The sequence below is a fragment of the Leiobunum rupestre genome, chromosome 6, assembly GCF_980474605.1.
Source record: "Leiobunum rupestre chromosome 6, qqLeiRupe1.1.hap1, whole genome shotgun sequence".
NCBI classification, from domain to species: domain Eukaryota; kingdom Metazoa; phylum Arthropoda; class Arachnida; order Opiliones; family Sclerosomatidae; genus Leiobunum; species Leiobunum rupestre.
Genome location: NC_143389.1, coordinates 31,695,942 through 31,719,521, shown reverse-complemented (window position 1 = coordinate 31,719,521; position 23,580 = coordinate 31,695,942). Strand labels below are relative to the sequence as shown.

Genomic DNA, 23,580 nt, shown 5'->3' with positions numbered 1-23,580 from the left:
TAGTACATAGGCTAAAGTTGAAGTAAAAAAACACTTATTTCAAGGGTTACAAAACGTAGTTTTTTAGATCACCAATATAAATAAAATTTTAATTCTATTTATTTTTTACAAAATATTATAATTCCATGATTTTTAGGCGTACTTTTAAATTCATTGCTTTTTTGCTAATTATTAAAAACTCTAGACCTTTTTCTATCGATTATTAAAATTCTCAAACTTTTTAAAAATTATTAAAATTACCTAACTTTTCCCTGATGTTTTAGACCTACTTTTAAATTTCCTGACTTTTCCCAAACTTTTTAAAAATTATTAAAATTACCTAACATTTCCCTGACGTTTTAAGCCTATTTGTAAATTTCCTTGCTTTCCCCGAATTTTTAAAAATTATAAGAACTACCTAACTTTTCCCTGACGTTTTAGGCCAATTTTTAATCTCCCCAACTTTTCCCTGATTTCCCAGAGCTGTGGCAACACTGACATCGGTCTATTTTCGATTTCAAAGGTGAATTCGTTCGAGATTCTCATATTCTTTCGATCTTGATTTCGGGCATATCATCGAATCCAGGCCGAGGGTAATTGACTACCGGGCTTCAGCGAATTGGCGCCACACCCAAGCGCTTCTTCAGGCGGGCTGCCGCTGCTACAAGGAGTGCCAACGAGCCCCGAAAATACTGACGAACTCCCGCCAAACGGTAGCTGCGGCTTTCTTCCATATTAGCATTAAAATAGATTGAAGAAAGATACTAACTAGCCTGACCAGATCAATCATGGAGGCAATATTCAATCCGAAAGATTTTGACTCCGCTGAAATTAAGTCATCGGGCTGTCAGTAAAGGGGATACTTTTGATTGCTATAGAAGGATATCGATTTAGACCAAATATTGATACCTAGAATTGTATAGCGGGGAAATTTTACCACTGAGTTGTTGATTTATTTGATCTATATCGGATTTTTTATTTCATTAATTTTTAAAAAGATTTATTTAATTTTGATAGATTGTACGCCTTTTATTTGCTTGGAAAATTGATAATTCGCTTCCATTAGAAACGACTCTAAAGTAATCGTAATTAAGTTTAATTACTACTTGTAATTGGGTTTACTCTCAATTGACATTACCGTGTAATTTTGTACATTTCCTTGAATAGAATGAATTAAGTATATTATATGATTTACATCAATGAGTTTTTAATAAATCATTTTATTAAAATTAAACGATTGTTTTAATAAATCATTTTATTTAAATTAAACGATTGTTTTAATAAATCATTTTATTTAAATTAAACGATTGTTTTAATAAATCATTTTATTTAAATTAAACGATTGTTTTAATAAATCATTTTATTTAAATTAAACGATTGTTTTAATAAATCATTTTATTTAAATTAAACGATTGTTTTAATAAATCATTTTATTTAAATTAAACGATTGTTTTAATAAATAATTTTATTTAAATTAAACGATTGTTTTAATAAATCATTTTATTTAAATTAAACGATTGTTTTAATAAATAATTTTATTTAAATTAAACGATTGTTTTAATAAATAATTTTATTTAAATTAAACGATTGTTTTAATAAATAATTGTATTTAAATTAAACGATTGTTTTAATAAATCATTTTATTTAAATTAAACAATACAGATAAACCTTAAACACTAACTCTGGATTGTTGGCTTTCCAACAAGTATTTGCATAAAGGTTCAGAAGCGAAATTATAGAAATTTTCAGGCGTTTATTAAGTCACTAATTAGGGGTATTTGATCGTCTGGTAACAGTGTCAGGCCGATTTTGATTGAAGCAGAATATTTCAACATCCCCATGGAATGACGTCACCTTCGCCCCAATATGGCGGCCATAGCCGAAGCTACGAAGTAACAGTCACTCTTTAAAATTAAATGATTTTCTGTTAGTAGAAATAACCAATTTCAGTACTACATTCGCAACCTTAGTAAAAAATGCAGGCCGTGTAGTTAGCTAAATGTAATGACTTCATTCAATCAAATGCCTGTGTTGCCACAATTTGTTCAGATTCAAATTCCCAGATTTTTTTTCAGATTTTCCCCCACCACTTTCCGAGATTTTCAAAAACCCATTTAAGCTAAAATTTGACACTTTATAACTTATATTATAGAGATCATTATAGCCTTAAATATATTACAGCTAAAATTAAATGCCCTGAAGTTTCTATCAGTTCTTAAATTTCTCTTAATTTTTACTAGTTCATAAAAATCCCTACTTTTTTTTTTATAAATTGTTAAAATTCCCTTAAATTTTATCAATTTATAAAATTATCTTACATTTTTACCAGTGCTTAAAATTCCCTTACATTTTTGCCAGTGCTCTAACTTCCCTAACATTTTACCAGTTCCTAAAATTCCATCCTTTTTTACCAATACTTAAAATTCCCTAACTTTTGACCACTTCCTAATATTCCCTTACTTTTTGACCACTTCCTAATATTCCCTTACTTTTTAACAGTACTTAAAATTCCATGGCTTTTTACTAGTGCTTAAAATTCATTTACTTTTTATCAGTGCTTAAATCTCCCTTACAATTTATCAGTGCTTAAAATTCCTTTACCATTCATCAGTTATAAAAAAATTCTGTCTTTTTTTAACAATTCTTAAAATCCCCTGGCTTTTTCACCATAGCCCTGACAGTACTTAAAATCCCTACCTTTTTTACCAGTTTTTAAAATTCCCTTATTTTTATTTCTGATTCCCTGACGTGTGGCAACCCTGAATATGAGGCGAAAATGAAATGCAGATCACGAACTTTACTAACTTAACTTAATTAAGTTTAAACCGAAATGAAAGCTGCTAACTAAGTACGGTATTTAGCTGTAAGGCATGAGATAAATATTTTCCTTAACTAATTAATAAAATGACGAAACAACCCCCCGATAACATACATATAACACAAACACTCCGGACGCAAAAACGCCACAGGCTTCAAAATATGTCAAAACGTCGGGCCTGGTGCAAAAACATGCCGTTCTCGGTTGTAACTCTTTTAAGCCTTGGCTACGCTTCTATACATACAACAGAAAGAGAAAATGAAAGGGAAGTTCATCTCACCTGCACATTTGTAAGATATTTGGCGTACTGGCCAACATTTAAAATAACTGTATTGGCTTTCGCGAAGCAAAGTTTAACGGTTGATTGAGCGCCGTAAAAGAACGCGTCCGAGAAACACACTGTCAATCCTTTTTTTCTTGGTTCTTCACAGTTCAACGCGGGCAGCTCCTCGGGCTCGACCCCATCATGACGTAGAAGCGGGCGACGGGCGGTTGTTTAATCTTCACCCCGAGATCGATGAGGCTATAATACCGGTGATGAGTTTTAATATCTTCGCGCGCGAGGGTCCACGTCGATTAACCGGCGGACGAAGGTGGCGAACGCAGCTGCGATTACGGGCTTCCCTCGCCGATTTTAAAATTCCCCGGGCAGATGGTCAGACGGTAAGGCACTTTTAGCATCTGCCGATATCGATGACGGGCGGTTGTCCGAAAACGGGGGACGGAGAAAATTTTAAAAAACAATGAGGACGAGGAGAGCGCGCGCGATACTGAAACGCGGGCCTTTGAAACAAACTGGACGGACTACCTCTATTCAACCGGTAGGCAGCTTTCTTCGGCCGAAACCAACTTTTTCCATGAGACGCAGCGCGTCGTCTGCTAAGCTCACCTGCGTTCGGTAAAAGCGGCCTTGTAAGACGCGCCGCTTTTTCCCCAGACGCGTTTTTTGATTGGGAAGCTCAAGCGATGACGTCACCAGCGGAGTAAAGATTTCCCCGCCACCGCCTGTCAAAAGTTCGAAGATAAATTGTTTCTTTTTTGTAAGGAATCCCCCTTTTAGAAAGCGAATTTTTACGATAAAATAAAGAACGAATTAATCCTACCATTAACTGTATCGCGGTATCTTTTAAAATTAATTCCTGGCAACACTGAATATTAATTTCTAGTAACACTAAATATTAATTTCCCGTAACACTAAAAATTAACTTCTGGCAGTACTGAAGTTTAATTGCTAACAACTCTGAAAGTTAGTAATTTGGCAATCCTGAAAATTAATTTATGGTAACACAGATACAACATCAAATTTAAAAAAATTGCAATTGCAAAACTAACGTGTACTTTTAAACTTGCATAAAAATCAAATAAAATTATGGCGTAAATTTTTTTGGGTATTTAAACTTAGACGTGCGCCGACGCAAGCGCCATCTGTGAACAGTTGTGAGCGCGCGCGCCAGTGGAAAATGGGTGGAGTTCCGTAGCAAAAAGGGTTTGGTTTGAGGAGGATACGCGGGGAGAAGGAACGGGAGGGAGCCAACGGATCATTCTCAGACGATTGGTCGGGGATGGTCGCTCTCGATAACAGAACCCGGGGCGCAAGCTCAAATCCTTGATTAAACCTGGATGATTTTTTCCCTAAACGAACCACTTATTAAAAAGGTTGTAGGGGGGGGGGGGGGAGTGAGAAATAGTAAAAAAGAAATCTTCCGAAACTCTCTCGGGAAGATCGGCATAGCACAAGGTGCGCGACTGAGACGCGAAAAATAATTCGGGCTACCGACGGAGGATGTGCCTTGAGCGAAAAGCGATTAACAGCGGTTAAAACGTACGGATCAGTATAAGCAGCGGCGCTACGTACCCAGCGTGTTCCAATCTAAGTGGCACTACGTGTTGTAAGGGCGTTTACCTCCCAACTCACGATTTAGTTGCTACGATCCAGCCTGGTGTCTATATGGAACACCCAACCCCTCAAATCCCCCTTTAAATACCAAATGCGGTTATCGAAAATATTAGGCCTCAAAGTCAGAGTCATCGTTTAACCTACCCCTTCAAAATTTACATTTGTTTTGGCGATCTTATTTGATTATATACAATAAATTAATTAAAATTTTGCCATGATTAATTTTTTTTAAACCAATTGTAGAAAATTAGAGTTACGATTTTTTAATATTTTTTCTACTAAACGATTACTGCACCCAGATCGTCAATATTGAAGTTAAGTAAAAAGATAATTGGTACATCTGAATAATAATTATTGGCATAGTCTATAATCAGGCGCCGATCCTTTTATAAGCATGCTCGATTTTCTAATTAATAAGCCGATCCCACCCACCTAGAGCCATCCTTAGATTAATTTCTGAACTATTAATTAGCAAAGCTTTCTGGATTCTTAAATCTATGTCGATTCACAAACGAATCTAGAGATGGCGTTAGTGTAATTACATATTTTCGTCTGCTACAATTTACAATAGGTTGAATATCTATTACTTTTTTTAGCAAACCTAGACAGTGGGATCGGCTTATTTTCTGATTAATTAATTATCCAAAAATAACGAAATAAATTATTTGCTAAGATATAATTTAGGAGATGCGCCTATTCACGATTTCATGGTAAAATAGTAATTTAATTAAATTGATTAAAACAATGGTATAATTGTATTTGTTAAGATATTAATAACAGTGTTCTCAGCATTGTCTTGATTAGGCCTATCAACGAATTATATTCAATTTTCAAGGTGTACTTTATATAAAGACGCAACTAAGAAGCTTATGTAGCTGAAATAGAAGGGGTGTTAGAGGCGGCATTGAAAAGCAATTAGTTCTTTTTAAATTAAACGCGTTAACCGTTCTTTTTCTCATCCACGAAAATTGGCGCGTATTTCAGGCCCCGGCGGGTTGCATCTGCGGGCGGTGATGAGTCTCTTCTCAAGCGGCGCATTTTGGCGACTTTGACAATTTGCCACTAATTACCCCCCGCGTATATCTCGTCTCATCTCTGCTTCAGTAGCGGTTCTCCGTAGACGTCGCAGAAATTACAAGCCTAGTCGCCACATGATTGAAGGGCGGTCTGAGCTACGCCACTTCTCCCCAGTCACGTGATTTAGTTAAGATCCGGGATCACAAGGACGCTTTTCCCCCTAAAAAAGCTCCCGAGATAATATTTTTTTCTTCCTTCCTTCGAAAATTATTAAGCCTAATGTCAAAGAAAAACAAATTCGAGTCCGCCAAATACTTAATAATCTTCGCCGCTCGAAATGAGCCTAGTCTACGGCGTGTTATCCTCTCTCTCTCGCTCCCTCGCTCTCTCTCTCTCTTAAACTTGATAAAATAAACTATATAACGGGGATGGAGAGCCATCTATAATTCAACATCAGAACTACTCTTTTATTTTCTTTTAACGACCGATGCCGAGATGGTATCGCCATCTAGTAGTTAAACTTTTAGTACTCGCGTAATTTTTTTCGATCTCATAGATGGCGGTCGGGTGCCAGCATAGGGCTTTTTGTCGAAATAATTCTGTAGAAACTCCCGGGATAGGTGTTTCGATAAAATACGTTAGGTCACGTGTAAATGTTTTTTACTACGTCACTAGCTAAATTTATCGAATATAGAGAGCGCGTGCTCGAGTCGATAAAGATTTTGGTATTTGAAGTCGACGGGCGATAAAGCACTAAAAAGCTTAAGCTCGTGACGCGGGAAAAACCATTTTATACATTTCATTTTTTTATTGATTTATTTTATAGAAAACACAAAAGCATTAACGACCAAATTTTCGATTTTGGTTTTATATCACCTTATTTTATACGTTATATTCAATTTTGAACTACTTTTTGAATTTAAAATTTTTGTTCTTAGAGAAATGACTTGCATTATTTTCAAACCAAAAACGCATTATTTTATGTTTTTGCATTATTTTCAAACCAAAAACGCATTATTTTATGTTTTTGCATTATTTTCAAACCAAAAACGCATTAATGTGTTTATTTTCTTTAAAAGTCAAATTAAGACGCATTTTTTTCGCGTTTTAAGACATAAATAGTCCAACATATAAGTGGTAAAAAAAGCATTTTTTTAATGATATTTCTGAAATATCGTTTGGCCTGTAAATTGTTTAGTACCAGAATATAATTTCAGTTGAGAAATCCAAGTCTAATATATAAACTTGAAAGAAGTAAGTTGGGGTATCTTAAGGCAAAGAAAGTTTGAATTTCGCGGGTTTTCTCGATATTTTGGTTTTGGTCGTTAATGCTTTTGTGCTTTGCACGGCAGCATTAGTGGTTTAAAATGCCCCAAATTTTGTGTGAAAGCCTTAAAATGAAACTTGGAAGCTTGATATAAAAAATGCCATAAAAATTAAACATCTGCCTTCGGAGACTCGACGGAGATTCTCTTAGCCACGAATTTTCCGCCAAATCGCGGATGTGTACACCGTATCGCGGTTAAATATTTACCGAACGTATAACTTTTCCTAACCATGTGAAATGTTAAACGTACACTGCGTAGGAATATGCACTAATTAGTAAATTATTTTCCCTCTTTAATAGTTTTAGAAACTCGATATATGATGAATTTCATCCTGCACTATGTTTTCTTACAAAAAGCATTTTGAAAAATCAGCGGGAGCCTACGAAGATACATGTTTCAAGCGAATATCATTAGCATTATCAGGAAATGAATACTTCTCAATAGACCTCTCAACTTTCGGTTTTTATTTCAAATTTATACATTTTAATAAATTAAAACTTAAATAAATAAATTGTAAAGCGTAGCCAGCTAGTATCAAAATCGCAAATTTTTAAGGCGTATTAAATAACTCTATGATGGCATTGGTCAGGTTAGTCATCTCGGTGCTGTTGTTAATTCTCCGGATGAACTCGGGCTCGCTTCCGGTCAAATCGGCCACCAACTGGACCAGACAGTCCATCTCGCATTCGAAGCCGGTGCGATTCAAGAACAAAGAAGTGTCATCGCTCTTGGCAAACGGAATTCCTAAATGAACAAAATCAGGATTAAAGCCCCATTTTCATGCTCGCTGGTAGCGGATAAAAATCGTCAAAATTCGCATCCGCCACTCGCAAGCGTGAAAATAAACCTAAAATATCTGTTTGAAACAGATCGTCGCGGAAAGTGAAAAAGTGTGTAGCGGAAGCGGATTTTGTCGATTTTTACCCGCTACCAGCGAGCATGAAAATGGGGCTTTAGACTGGTTTTCACTAGGGCAAAATCGTTATGCTTAGTTTCCATTTGCACGCGTAACGGTGTGTCACTCTACCAACGGTTTTAGGCAAAGAACAATACTATGACGCCCGCTAGTGGAAACTACGCTATAGACCTAATGCTTAGTTTCCACTAGCGCGTTACTCAACCTTTGGCACGTACGAACGGTTTTAGACACGTAAAAAAATATATTAAGACGCTAACTAGTGGAAACTAAGCTTTAGAATATGCTTAGTTTCCACAATTTGCAATGTTCAAACGTTTTTACGCGCGTAAATAAAAATACATTATGACTCCCACTAGTGGCAACTACGGTTTAGTTTATACTAAACATTTATTTGATGTAAAACCAGCTCTTAAGGAAAACCCCAACAATTATAAGAATTCCCTTTCAAGCTGGCTTTCAATAGGGTAAAAATGCAACTACGACGAGCGCCGTTGTAAATGAAATTATGTAAAGCCCCGTTTTCAATTACGACAAATTTCAGGCTTTTCGCTTTTGCTTTTTTGACGCGCTTTTATTTCAAAATAAGCCTATATCAAATCCATTTAGATATCTGCTTCTCGTGACGAAAAAGCCGTTAGAGAAGCTTCTTGCTGTTGGTTTTGACGCAAAAGCGTGATTTTTGTTCGGAAAAATCATGATTGAAAATGGGGCCTTAGACCTTAACTTTAGTTTCCACTAGCGAGCGTAACAATACATTCTTTACGCGTGTAAAAACGTTTGTGCGTCCCAAAGTATCGTGACGCACCGTTACTCGTGCTAGTGGAACCCAAGCTATAGTGAAAACCAGCCTTTGGTAATAAATGCTCAAGCCAAAGACACAACTTTACCCCTTCTGGAAGTGAGGATTCCAGCGGCCACTAGGGCGCTAGGCAGGAAAATCATCATGGCCCCTAAAAGCGTCTTCATGACGACGGTCATACCGGTCAAGCTGGAATAGCCCAATTGGTTCAAACTGATCGCTTGCAAGTTGTTCAGCCCGACGATGTTCGAGGTGGAATCAGGTGCCAGGGTGACGTACTGAATCCCAGGGTCGTTGGCCGGAGTCACGGCCAAGTTAGCTAGGGTCAGAGAGGAAGAGCCCCCTCCTATAGGGAAATAGAGACGGGAAATAAGATTGGTGGCGACGGACGAGTACTTGGCCGGTAAACCGCACCTGGCCTGGTTGGTCGTCTCGTAGGCTTACGAGTTGGTTTCCGTCTGGGCGGCTTCTTCGTTGGTTTGGGTCTTCTGACCGGTTTCCTAGTGGTTGTCGAGGTCGTAGGAGGAACCGTTACTTCGATGAAATCATCGAAGGGTTCGTTGGTGGTCGTGGTTGCGGTGGTCGTGGTGGTGGTGGTCGGTCTGTGGGTGACCGGAGGAGTGGTGGAAGGCGGCGGGGTCGCGATTGCGGTACTGGTAGGCGGCGCGGTGGTAGTCGAGGTTTGGGGTTGGAAAGTGAAGAGGTCATTGTAAGGGGTGGTGGCTTCGTCAACCTCGCCGACCGAAGGTAGCTGCAAAAAGGGGGTCATAGGTTTTTGAACTTGTAGCTGGTTCGACGGATTGACTACGATGGGAATTACGATAGTGTTTTGAAAATTGGAATTCAGCTTACCAGGCTGCGTTTTGTCTGGCTGCGGATGCCGATGGCTGGCCACCACCACTTTGTTGTGAATCACTTTGACGTTCTGAACGGGTTCGCCCGTCAACGAGTCGAAAACCATCAAAGGTTTCGAAAGCACCGTGTCCGACGCTTGCGGCTTCGTTGCCGGGTAGTAATTGTTATTATTATAATTGTGCTGCTCAAAGTTCGAACCGGACGACGAAGGACGCTGACTGGTCGGTGACGTCACTTTCAAAGGTTTCGAAAAAAGCTGCCACGGTTTCTCCGTCACGGGCCCCGCGTTGGGCCAATCCGGAACTCCCCATTGTGGCGCCTGTTGGTAAGTGTCTGTTTGAGGCGAAATCGGACGGGCAGTCGTCGGATGGTACTTGTGCGACAGTTTGTGATTGTCCAAAATCAGTTCGGCTCTTTTAGGGACCTCCCAGTAGGAGAGGTGTCCGTAGTCGAAGGGTTCCGTCAGAACGTGCTCGAACGGATGCTGGTCTTCTCGCCTCTGATGATTATCACTGACCAACGTCGAAGAGCGCCAACTCGGCTTGAAAACGTGTTTACCATCTCCGTCGAGGTAATTGACTTTCATGAAGGAGTTCACGAATCGGGGGTCAGAAGGGCCGACGAAGGGCACCGCTTTGCCTCCGAACAGGGCTATCTTGGCCAGGGCGTCGCGAACTTTTCTCAACTTGGCGTAACGAAACTCTTCCACCACTCCACGACCGGTCCTCCCGATCCACCGTTTACCAACGTTACTGTCCTCGGGACATATCAGGGTTTCGTCCCCTTTCAGGGACACGCAGAATCGTAAACACAACGCGACGATCGACAACAGTTTCCAAAACATATTTTTAATCATTTCTCACCAATCCATTCGTAGTGGATGGATGGTTTATCCCGGTATTAACTTGAGAGACATTCTGATGGTGAAAAATCGACTCGACTCAGGGAAACTGGCATCTCTCCGCTCCTATATACGGATCGCCAAAGAGAAGAACCGCTTTAGTACCTATCTTCCATCAAACAAGGAAAATAAGATTATTTTTTGCTCCATTATAAAACCATTTTATTTAAGTTGACCTTAAAATAAGAAAGACGTCCCAGTTTCTGCGTAAATGGAAAAAATATTCGTAAAGATAGCGAGTCGAGTGGAAGATATTTACCCAAATAAAAGTAGTCTTAATAGTCTTTTTCTTACGGTGGGAAATTTGAAAAACAAAATCTTTCTAGACTAAATTCAATCACGCGTAACCAATAAATTATCAACCAAGCTATAATAAGAGTTACCTCGTTAAGTGAATTAGCAAATCTGGAAATTTATGGAAATAAAAAAATGATAGTCTAGCGAATTAAACTAGCCATGGATATCGGTGTCATACGTCAGTCCTAACCCTAATTATTTTAATTTATGGAGTCTAACTTGATTAACTAGCCAAGGTCAGATTATAAAATCAAAAATAAATCATATAAAATTAATTATTAACACGGGAATAACGTCAAATATTAATTCTTCAAACTTATACTAGTTCATCTAAAGTTTTAATAGTAAATTATATTATTCTAATGCGCTAGTATCGAGGGAAAGGCAAAATCACATTTATTTCGTAAGAAATAACTCTTCTTTTACTTTGAATTATTGAAAAAGACAAACAATCTGCGTTGAAATAAATTAAATTTTTGATATTTAATTTCCAATGTAGGTTTAAGAAAATAACTTCCCAAGAAACTGCCCATCGAAATTGCACTATATAAATATTTTTTACTGTCTTAAGACATTTTATTATATAGCATTAAGACAATATTATTATCATAATTTTATGATATTGTTAACTCTTTTCTCCATACGTAATCAACGTGAATTTGAACAGTTCTTCATTAATTAATTAATAACCCTTTAAAATATATAAATAAATCCATACCTGAGTCATATCCATCGATCATTGGCGATTGGTTAAAACATATCACCACAATTCACCGTAAAATAAAAAACTCTTCGGGGATTTAACAGAAGAGAAGATGGTTTTTGAAGCCCTTCGCGAGAAAAATTATCGGAGTTTCTGGTCGCGGGGCCAAAACTAAATGGTGGAAGGCGAAACAGCTAGAAGTCAGACCACGGCCTTCGTTACTGACCGGAACTCTATGACTTCCTTTTTCTTTATTTTTTTTATGAATTCGGAAGAAAAAAAACGTAATATACATAAAAATACCGGCGAACGCGAGCCATTGAAAAAAGGGCTGATTATTCGCTCGACCCGTCAAGTGGAACCAAGGATGCATTCGTGTCAAGAAGAGAATATATAACCGCGACTTTATCCTCTGCTTTCCAGATTCCCCGAATGTATACTCCGCCTACACAGAGAGATAGCCTGCAAAAATACCGGAATGTCTTCCTCCCCTTACCGACAAAAGGAGGGAAAGATAACGCGAGGAAAGGCGTAAGGGGTGTGGTTTATCCACCGGGAATCAAGAGGCTACCAGGGTGCTGGCAGAGTATTCTCCGTTCGCAAGAATACATCCTTCGGGCGTTTTTTTAAACTTCTTTTAAGTTTTCGGGACTCTGATACAACCAACAAGACGTTGAACGCGCGTGTCCTGTGTCAGGACGTGTAAAACGTACTCGCCAATTACGAACAGCTAGGATTGTGTACATAATGTCAAAATGATGAACAAGAGATTGAAACGCGACAATATTGACCCTTTCATCTCGGGTTTGGACGTTACAATTGAAAGATTTTACGGGTTTTGTATTATCTTGGGCGGGTCTAGGAGGCCCGGGGGTGGTGTTCAGTTAATCAAGAGGGTGATCCCAACAAACACGGAAGTAACATCTTTCTTTCGTTCTGTATATCATTTTCTAGAGCACAATGCTACTAATACAATTCTGGTTGTTCGTGAAAATTTGTGAAAACCAATCTACACAGTTACGGTATCATGAACACCAATAATTGTATTTAATAGACAATTTTTTTAATACATGGATGGCAAGCGATTAAACTACACCACCCAAAAGATGTTTCTTAATTTCAAATTGAAAATGAGACGTAAAAAACCGGTTTAAAATTAACAATGATATGAAAAATTGTTTAAAATGAGCAATAAATTTTTACTTTAAATATTATATGTATTTTTCATTCGTAGAAAGAAAATTACAATGACTAATTAAATTATTTTTTTTCATTCCGATTTTTCAAAATTCAATTTACTCTTAATGACCCTGGAAAATATATTATAGCTTAAGTTTATTCAAATTTATATAATTTGCAGGTATTTACAGCTGGTATTTGGTGTGGAATACTTAAACTTCCAATATTGGTTGCTTCATTATATTTAGGTTAGGGGTTGTCAATTACAATTTTTATAAAGTTAATGGCATAGTTGCTAAGCCTATTACGGCTTAATCTTTTTTTAAATGTAATATTTCGGATAATATTAATTGCTCCTAAATATGTTATTGTTATTCTAATAAATACTGAAATATTTTAAAGTTTTTTTATTTTAATAAATACTGAAATATTTTAAAGTTATTTTTATTTTAATAAATACTCAAATACTTTCAAGTAATTTTTATTTTAATAAATACTCAAATACTTTAAGGTGATTTTTATCCTAATAAATACTAAAATATTTTGAAGTTATTTTTACTTTAATAAATAGTGAAATATTTTAAAGTTATTTTTATTCTAATAAATAGTGAAATATTTTAAAGTTATTTTTATTCTAATAAATAGTACAATATTTTAAAGTGATTTTTATTCTAATAAATAGTACAATATTTTGAAGTGATTTTTATTTTAATAAATACTGAAATATGGAATAACTAATTTTCAATTAATACTGAAATATTTTAAAGTTATTTTTTTAATAAATACTACAATATTTTAAAGTTATTTTTTTAAATAAATACTACAATATTTTAAAGTTATTTTTATTCTAATAAATAGTACAATATCTTAAAGTTATTTTTATTCTAATTAATAGTACAATATTTTAAAGTTATTTTTTTAATAAATACTAAAATATTTTAAGATAAATTTTCATGAAAAAATCAGTCATGACAGTACATTATATTAATTTAACCAATGATTCTGTACACAATAAGGGGTAAGAAGCGCGCGGTAAAACCCGGTTTAGAAAAAAAGCGATCAGTTTCCTCGCGGTTCTTCTAAGGACAAATTCCCGTTCAACCGGGAAAGATTAACCGGAACAATGTTTACCGATTTTATTGGCTGCTGATTATTACACTCTGGTTTAATTTCCGGAGTCTTTGAAAGCAGGGTTGATTAGACTAATGTTCACTTTTTTTTTATTAAATTTTGTTCTAGGATAAAAAGTTATACCATAGTCTTCTGCTGAAAAAAATGCTTTTGAGTTATGAAAGAATTTTGAACAAATGAAATTGGGAACTAATCTGCAACTAAGGGGAATTTAATGCGGACGAAAAAGTGGAGTTCATTGCTCATGGCTTGAGCCACTAAAAACTAGTTATATCTCTCGATTTCTTACGCTACTTACAAATTGTCATACCAAATTCTTGTTTTAAATGAACTTGATACAACTGTGTGTAATCAAAGCCTATTTTAACTGAGTATGAACTATATAAAAAAATAGTCTGCTAACAGGCGATACGACTTGTTTTAAACATAACTAGCGCCAATCATCCCCTGGTGACGGAAATATGGAATTCCTTGATCCTTCATAATCCCTTTAAATAAAATGGTGGTCGAAAACGTTACTACAAAATTTTCTAACAAAACGTTTGAATAATTTGTAGATTATGGATAAAACCACGTTGTCCCTCATTGGTAATAAATAGCATTGAAATTACCGACATTGCCTTTTTGAACGATTCGCTCAATTAAATTTTCATTCTTTTTGACTTTTGGACACGATCCATGGAATTCGGGATTTAAAAAAAAAAGTGACTTTTGGATTCGCGCTCGGCTTGACGTCAGCTTAATCAAATAAGAGGAACGCCCATAGATAGCGACAGGCCAAACCTCGAACACGCGATCATTGCATGCCCTTAAAATACATTTAAAGGAAATAAATGGCTATTATTTTATTATGCTAAAAAACAAGATGGAAATTTACAACAAATGTTATTTCCATGAAACGTGGATCTTTGCAGGCTTCCACGGTTTTTAATATTACCGATCTGTAATCCTAATAGTCGAGAAAAAATTTATCGTGATTTATTCATTTTTTATCTTTATATAGATTTGATTTTAAACAGATTTAATCATGATTTACATCTTTCAGAGAAATAACATTTGTAGTATAGTGAGATGGAGACTTACGTTGTAAGTTATTTATTATACACTTAAGATATTACTATATACCATTATTTCGAAACTAGTATATTGAAAAAACGTTCACGAATAAGTAAATATTTAAAATAATAATTAAATAAATTTTACTTCTAATGGCAAGGATTTCTTAAAACCTTTTTTGTAGTTTTAGTTAGATTTAGATTGGCTACTTGGTCTTTGTGTGTTTAGTCATGAGGCGATAACTATAACCAAAAAGGTTGACACTTTAGCAATACATATATTGATATTTATTTCTTTGCTGCACAAATATTTGGTGTCATTCTGTAACGTAGTTTAAAAACTATATTGAAAAGAAACGTTTAAAATCTATCGTTTAACTAAAGATCAAAAATTCTTTTTGAAATTTAACAAAAAGCTTCTTCATTTCTTAGCTAAGATCAGAGTGTAATAAAGTTTCTCATCAACAAAACAGTTGACTTCGTACTAAAATGTGTTTCCAAATCCTTGTTTAGTATAAACAAAACAATTTACTAATAAGCTTCTTCATAGTTTTGGTTAAGATCAAAGTGTAGTATCTTTTAACATCAACTGCTAAACATATCTGACCACGTCCGCCATCTATACAATACATACCCAATAATTGTATCGTAGGTTTGAAATAAATCCCAGTATGAAGTATAAAAACACGACTTTGCAGCCGTCAAAAAGAGCATAAAGCTAAAGTTGTTATTTAGGGCTAACGGTTTTCCACGGTCCAACACCCGGAATCACGTCGCTGGAAGCCCAAGATAAATGATCGTTTAAGGCGGATGACGGCCAAAAAAACGATGTTCTAAAATACATCTTACCCTATCATAAGAAGACCACTTTGTCTTCGAAGATATTATCAGTCTCGCATCCTCAATACGGCGCCTCGGAGGGATACGGGGGAGGTCCCAAAAAGCATCCCAAAAAAAAACCGTAGTCAATTATATCAGGGCGGTCCATCGATAGTGCCGTTGGTGGGCCACGTTGAGGTATTTCTACACTATCTCTCTTTTCATAAGATGCGCCGAAAATCACACGTGCGTAAGAGTAAGGTCCCCCCCCCCCCCCAAAATTCGCGACGATGACCCAACACGCTGAAGTGTCAAAGGTATCCAATAAAAGGGGGGTTGGAATTGTCACACTTGGCTTAAAATATACGTCAAAATGGAGAGGGGGGATTGCGGACGATTTTGTACGGGACCGCCCACGTGGAGAGAATCCGTTCGGGTCAATACGGGGATGAGAGAGACGCGGAGATGGAGACGAAGCCGACGGATGCCGCGGGATGAAGAAGCCGAAGAGCGGAGCCGGAGAAGGCGCTGCCTCTGACCCGAGCCGAGACTCTTCGCTGCGCTCCGGCGACCTGCACGGAACGGTTCCGCAAAACCCGTCGAGCGCTTGACTGGAACGAAACTCACAGCTGCGCCTGCCAAGTCTCCTCTTAATCCATACATACACTACTCGCATAAGTGTATAATTATGTTCCGTAATAAGTAGTGTTGTAAGTCGGAAAATGACCGAGGCCATTTTTCCGGAAAAATTTCCGTATTTTTCCGAAAAAAAATTAACAAGGTTTTCATTCCATGATAAGTCTAGTATATTTTTTGCAAAATTAAGTAAAGCGGCATTTTCGCCTAATTTTTTCGAATCTGAAAGTAAAACTAAACCTCTTGACTAATTTAAGCTGATTAACAATGTAACACTATTAATGTTTTGTAGTATGTTTACTGATATTAGACATTTTATATAAATAAAAAGTTCAAAACATTAAAAACCCTTAAAAAATCATTTTAATTTTCCGATTTGCGAAAACAATATTGCGCAATTTTTTCCCCATTTTATTTTTCCTGAAACTTAACAACACTAGTAATATGTGTGTTGTGCCATGTAGTAGAAATTATCATTGCTAGCGCGAGTATACTACGACTGCCCAAAGGCGAAACCGTTAATCTATAATTTATTCTATAAGTTTGTCACTTTGGGGAATATATTACTGAGAGCTAGTAACGGAGTGTCGTCATCACAAGAAGAAATTCTCCCCCTAGCGAGGCGCTGTCAAAGGCTACGTGTGACGCGTTAGCAAGCGGACGCAAAACGGTGACGAAGCCGGTAATGCAGTCTGTTTTTTAATAGCTCTCAGTAAATCTTTTGCATGTCACACTTATGTAACAATATGGCGAAACCTATAGAAATCTCCGATTTTTTAAATTTCGAGTTAGTAGTAAATTCAATTACATATGCGAATTGTAGATCTATTAAAAATTTCAAACAATCCAAAAATTACTAATATACTAAACCCTAAAAAATACCCTTACCAATATCAAAAAATTTACACAACTGGAATCAACACACATCGAGTTTGAATCCAATTCTGTTTGGATCAACTAATTTTTATCAAATCGAGAATACAATTGAATTTCATTGGATCAAATAAAACACATATTGGATGGTAATTTTCGATCAAAGTCAATTTTGTATCTGTTCCAATTTCGAAATCTAATTTGATCCACCATTTTCATAAGGGTAAACGCCTCTAGCGAGAAAATACGCAACTTTAAATCAAATTATCACTCGCCGAAGCTATGACGACGAAGCAAAGATCGCGTATTATAAGTCCGCCAAAAATGTGTGGTCATTCTAAGAATTTAACACTTTGGTAAATAAGGAACTGACACACTTACGTGAGACGTTATTATAAGCTTATGATACTCGTAACTCCACCCCGTCGCGATTTCTTAAACTCCGAAAAGATGGGTGAGGGTATCTTATGAAAAAATTGGTTTTACTTAATAGCCGTTTTAAAAGTCGCTAATTATATACCTTGGCTCCCAGCGCGTCGTCGAGATTTCATTTCCAAGTGTCTCTGTGAGGGTTTCTTTTTAAGACGGAAGCGAGGATGTGGTTTTATTTTTGCCTCATCCATCGCCAATTTCTCGGGACGCGCTATTTTCCTGGTGGTGCTCGCGACGAAGCGAAGAAGGGAGCCCTGATATTTGCAGCGGCCAAGTGACGGAACGGACCGAATCGGTATCGCCACTTTCAACCGTGCATTCACCACAACCGCCAACTATATCCCAATTGTACGCGCCAAAGAAGCCGTGCTTTCCAAAACTATTTTATAATCTTCCCAACCTTAGAAAAAGGCTTTTAAGCTGCTCGTTTTTATAAACGAGCATTTTCAAATTTTCTAGTACAATTAACAGGACCGAGAAGCTGATATTTTATCGTCAACAACGCTCGATAATTGAATTAAAACAACTATTTTTTTGAAAAGACGCTCAGTAATTGAACTAAAACAGCTGATTGTTTCTAAAAGACGCTTAGTAATTGAACTGAAACAGCTTATTTTTTCTAAAAGACGCTTAGTAATTGAACTGAAACAGCTTATTTTTTCTAAAAGACGCTCAGTAATTGAACTAAAACAGCTGATTGTTTCTAAAAGACGCTCAGTAATAGAACTAAAACAGATGATTGTTTCTAAAAGACGCTCAGTTATAGAACTAAAACAGCTGATTGTTTCTAAAAGACGCTCAGTTATAGAACTAAAACAGCTGATTATTTCTAAAAGACGCTCAGTTATAGAACTAAAACAGCTGAGTGTTTCTAAAAGACGCTCAGTTATAGAACTAAAACAGCTGATTGTTTCTAAAAGACGCTCAGTTATAGAACTTAAACAGCTGATTGTTTCTAAAAGACGCTCAGTTATAGAACTAAAACAGCTGATTGTTTCTAAAAGACGCTCAGTTATAGAACTAAAACAGCTGATTGTTTCTAAAAGACGCTCAGTTATAGAACTAAAACAGCTGATTGTTTCTAAAAGACGCTCAGTAATTGAAATAAAACAGCTGATTTTTTCTAAAAGACACTCAGTAATTGAACTGATACAGCTTACTGTTTCTATTAGACGCTCAGTAATTGAACTGAAACAGCTGATTGTTTCTAAAAGACGCTCAGTAATTGAAATAAAACAGCTGATTTTTTCTAAAAGACACTCAGTAATTGAACTGATACAGCTTACTGTTTCTATTAGACGCTCAGTAATTGAACTGAAACAGCTTATTGTTTCTATTAGACGCTCAGTAATTGAACTAAAACAGCTGATTGTTTCTAAAAGACGCTCAGTAATTGAACTGATACAGCTTACTGTTTCTATTAGACGCTCAGTAATTGAACTGAAACAGCTTATTGTTTCTATTAGACGCTCAGTAATTGAAATAAAACAGCTTATTGTTTCTAAAAGACACTCAGTAATTGAACTGATACAGCTTACTGTTTCTATTAGACGCTCAGTAATTTAACTGAAACAGCTTATTGTTTCTATTAGACGCTCAGTAATTGAACTGAAACAGCTTATTGTTTCTATTAGACGCTCAGTAATTGAACTGAAACAGCTTATTGTTTCTATTAGACGCTCAGTAATTGAACTGAAACAGCTTATTGTTTCTATTAGACGCTCAGTAATTGAACTGAAACAGCTTACTGTTTCTATTAGACGCTCAGTAATTGAACTGAAACAGCTTATTGTTTCTATTAGACGCTCAGTAATTGAACTGAAACAGCTTATTGTTTCTATTAGACGCTCAGTAATTGAACTAAAACAGCTGATTGTTTCTAAAAGACGCTCAGTAATGGGAACTGAGACAGCTTACTGTTTCTATTAGACGCTCAGTAATTGAACTGAAACAGCTTATTGTTTCTATTAGACGCTCAGTAATTGAACTAAAACAGCTTATTGTTTCTAAAAGACGCTCAGTAATTGAACTGATACAGCTTATTGTTTCTATTAGACGCTGAGTAATTGTAAAACAGCTTATTGTTTCTATAAAACGCTCAGTAACGTTAGCCCAATGTACTATTACATTTGAAAATATTGCTACCTCCTTTTAAGGAATGAGCTTTTCAAAGGTTAAATCTTTAATTTAATTTAATTCATTATTTACTTCGAAATGTATTTCGAAAAAGTGAGTGTATAGTTTTTTACTTTCATAATTAACCGCTGTTAGTTTAGAATCTATCAAATTAACGTTTTTAAATAGCGATATAAATTTTAAACGAATTACCGTAAGCTTCTAAAGATATTCATAGTACATTTCTTAAAATAATAACAATTAATGATGAAAACATATGAATTAATTAGTAATATCCACTGCAATTTAGGCTGTTCTGTCCCAGAAATTAATTATGGAAATAATCGTTAGTAATACACCCTAACACAAAAGAAAGCAGAGGCTACATAAAAACAGGGGGGGGGAGGGGGGGGGACAATTGTCACTCGAACTTTGTGAGGCCGCTATTTTGGGGCTAGCAGAAAATGTCGCAGGCAGGATTGTGTTTTGCTGAAAACTCGTCTCTTACCAAATAGCTCGACAATTTTGGTGCTTTTTTGTATCATACCGTAGGAGACAAGACTGGGGGAGAACTGATTTGGAAGAGCTCCTAAAATCACCACGATAGAAGTTTTCTTCGTATCGTCAATTATTTTATACATATGTATGTTGGGTCTATGGCATATATTCACTTAAAATATAGTATTTTAGTTTATTTTTTGTAATTTAGGAATGTGTTATTTATGAATGTGTTATTTATGAATGTGTTACTTATGATTGTATTATTTATGAATGTGTTATTTGTGAATGTGTTATTATGAACGAGTTATTTATGAATGTGTTAATTACGAATGTGTTACTTATTATTGTGTTATTCATGAATGTGTTAATTATGAATGTGTTAATTATTAATGTTTTATTTATGAATGTATTAATTATGAATGTGTTAATTACGAATGTGTTAATTATGAATGTGTTAATTAAGAATGTGTTAATTATGAATGTGTTAATTATTAATGTTTTATTTATGAATGTGTTAATTATTAATGTATTAATTACGAATGTGTTAATTATGAATGTGTTAATTATTAATGTTTTATTTATGAATGTGTTAATTATTAATGTATTATTTACGAATGTGTTATTTATGAATGTCTAAATAGTGTATTAATGTAGTGTATATTATTTTTTAAATGGACTTAGCAACCCTACAAAAACAAGTAAATTTAAATTAATTTAAATTAATGTTTGGTTTTTTGTAGCGAGATAACGACCACTGTTGTGTAATAAATTGTTGGTTTCCTATAAACTGTTTTTATTGCACAAAAAAACACTATTCTATTCTATTCTATATTATGTTATTGAATTAAATTGAATTGAATTTGTGTTTATTGTGTCATAAAACAGTTATATCAGCTTGCTGATTTTGTACTGTTCTAATGCACTTAAAATAAATTCAATTTAATTGAATTACCTAAAATCTCTTACAATATTATTATTGTGTCATAAAACAGTTATATCAGCTTGCTGATTTTGTACAAAATCAGCAAGCTGATATAACTGTTTTATGACACAATAATAATATTGTAAGAGATTTTAGGTAATTCAATTAAATTGAATTTATTTTAAGTGCATTAGAACAGTACAAAATCAGCAAGCTGATATAACTGTTTTATGACACAATAAACACAAATTCAATTCAATTTAATTGAATTACCTAAAATCTCTTACAATATTATTATTGTGTCATAAAACTGTTATATCAGCTTGCTGATTTTGTACTATTCTAATGCACTTAAAATAAATTCAATTAATTTCAATTTAATTACTTAAAATCTCTTAAAATATTATATATATATTAAAATCAATTTTTTTTTAATTTTTTGATTTATATATATTATATATATGTATATGAAATATTGTTACGTATATTCTTTTCTCGCATCTTAAGTCTTATAAAAACGAGCGACGGGCTCAAATCTATTTGTAGAATTAAAAGCGTCGCTTCGGAGGCCCATCCTAGAAGTCGCAAATCTCCCGAGCGTCAGCCACCCAAAATGAAGCGAACCTCCCCCTCTATATAAGAATGCTCCGTTTCCAGGGTTGCAAAGGGGGGACTAGGGAGGAGAGACTGAGAGAGGACCCTGTGACAAATTTTTGAAGATGTTCCTCTCTGTGAGAAAGCGTGCTCTATATTATGAGGCGAGCTTTGCGGTCGGGTGCCCCAAACTAAAAAATATTTCGTCGTAGCTATGAAATGATCACATCAATGACACATTTTATTTCAGAAACGTAAAATAAATGATTTCAAAATAAAATAAATTATTTCAAAATAAAATAAATTATTTCAAAATAAAATAAATTATTTCAAAATAAAATAAATTATTTCAAAATAAAATAAATTATTTCAAAATAAAATAAATTATTTCAAAATAAAATAAATTATTTCAAAATAAAATAAATTATTTCAAAATAAAATAAATTATTTCAAAATAAAATAAATTATTTCAAAATAAAATAAATTATTTCAAAATAAAATAAATTATTTCAAAATAAAATAAATTATTTCAAAATAAAATAAATTATTTGAAAATAAAAAAACGATTGAAAATAAATTAATCGATTTTAAAATACAATAAACGATTTTAAAATAAAATAAATGGTTTGAAATTAAAATGGTTGGAAATTAAAATGGTTTGAAATCAAAATGGTTTGAAATTAAAATGGTTTGAAATTAAAATGGTTGGAAATTAAAATGGTTGGAAATTAAAATGGTTTGAAATTAAAATGGTTTGAAATTAAAATGGTTTGAAATTAAAATGGTTTTAAATTAAAATGGATTTAAATTAAAATGGTTTGAAATTAAAATGGTTTGAAATTAAAATGGTTTTAAATTAAAATGGATTTAAATTAAAATGGTTTTTAATTTAAATAAATAAAAATATAAATGATTTTGAAATAAAATAAATAAAAACATTAATCACTCTAAAATAAAAATAAAAATATAAATGATTTTAAAATGAAATAAATAAAAATATAAATGATTTTGAAATAAAATAAATAAAAATATAAATGATTTTAAAATTCAATTAATAAAAATAAAAATATAAATGATTTTAAAATTCAATTAATAAAAATAAAAATATAAATGATTTTAAAATTCAATTAATAAAAATATAAATATAAATATAAATGATTTTAAAATTAAATTAATATAAATATAAATATAAATATAAATATAAATGATTTTAAAATTCAATTAATAAAAATAAAAATATAAATGATTTTAAAATTCAATTAATAAAAATATAAATATAAATATAAATGATTTTAAAATTCAATCAATAAAAATATAAATATAAATGATTTTAAAATTCAATTAATAAAAATATAAATATAAATGATTTTAAAATGAAATAAATAAAAATATAAATGATTTTGAAATAAAATAAATAAAAATATAAATGATTTTAAAATTCAATTAATATAAATATAAATATAAATATAAATGATTTGAAAATTCAATTTATAAAAATATAAATATAAATGATTTTAAAATTCAATTAATAAAAATATAAATATAAATGATTTTAAAATTCAATTAATAAAAATAAAAATATAAATGATTTTAAAATTCAATTAATAAAAATATAAATATAAATATAAATGATTTTAAAATTCAATCAATAAAAATATAAATATAAATGATTTTAAAATTCAATTAATAAAAATATAAATATAAATGATTTTAAAATTCAATTAATAAAAATATAAATATAAATGATTTTAAAATAAAATAAATGATTTGAAATTAAACTGTGTTTGAAAATAAAATGTAATTAAAATAA

At 33.7% G+C, this 23,580-nt stretch overlaps 2 protein-coding genes across 2 annotated transcripts in view; both read right to left on the bottom strand.

The window, feature by feature from the left end:
* The window catches only part of dysf (neuronal PAS domain protein dysfusion), a 103,137-nt gene extending 99,526 nt beyond the window's left edge, over nucleotides 1-3,611 (bottom strand). The window contains exon 1 of the mRNA XM_090179339.1: nucleotides 3,078-3,611. Coding sequence (XP_090035465.1) covers nucleotides 3,078-3,115 — 38 coding nt within the window. The 5' untranslated portion in view covers nucleotides 3,116-3,611. The remainder of the gene's footprint in view (nucleotides 1-3,077) is intronic.
* A 3,894-nt stretch (nucleotides 3,612-7,505) lies between these two features.
* LOC149940623 (uncharacterized) lies at nucleotides 7,506-11,757 on the bottom strand. Its single transcript, XM_090177927.1, has 4 exons — nucleotides 11,529-11,757; nucleotides 9,172-10,579; nucleotides 8,846-9,103; nucleotides 7,506-7,783 (listed from the first exon to the last, which is right to left on the bottom strand). Exons 2-4 carry the CDS (start codon nucleotides 10,466-10,468, stop codon nucleotides 7,590-7,592), a joined length of 1,749 nt encoding a protein of 582 aa, XP_090034053.1. The 5' UTR covers nucleotides 10,469-10,579; nucleotides 11,529-11,757; the 3' UTR covers nucleotides 7,506-7,589.
* Between the last annotated feature and the right edge of the window lie 11,823 nt (nucleotides 11,758-23,580).

What these genes read in the sequence shown, in the direction of transcription:
- LOC149940623 (XM_090177927.1), bottom strand. Translation starts at nt 10,468, where the DNA reads ATGATTAAAAATATGTTTTGGAAACTGTTGTCGATCGTCGCGTTGTGT. An exon ending in GAGACGACCAACCAGGCCAG is followed by an intron (nt 9,104 to 9,171) that starts GTGCGGTTTACC and finishes ATTTCCCTATAG; the next exon opens with GAGGGGGCTCTTCCTCTCTG. An exon ending in AATCCTCACTTCCAGAAGGG is followed by an intron (nt 7,784 to 8,845) that starts GTAAAGTTGTGT and finishes TTGTTCATTTAG; the next exon opens with GAATTCCGTTTGCCAAGAGC.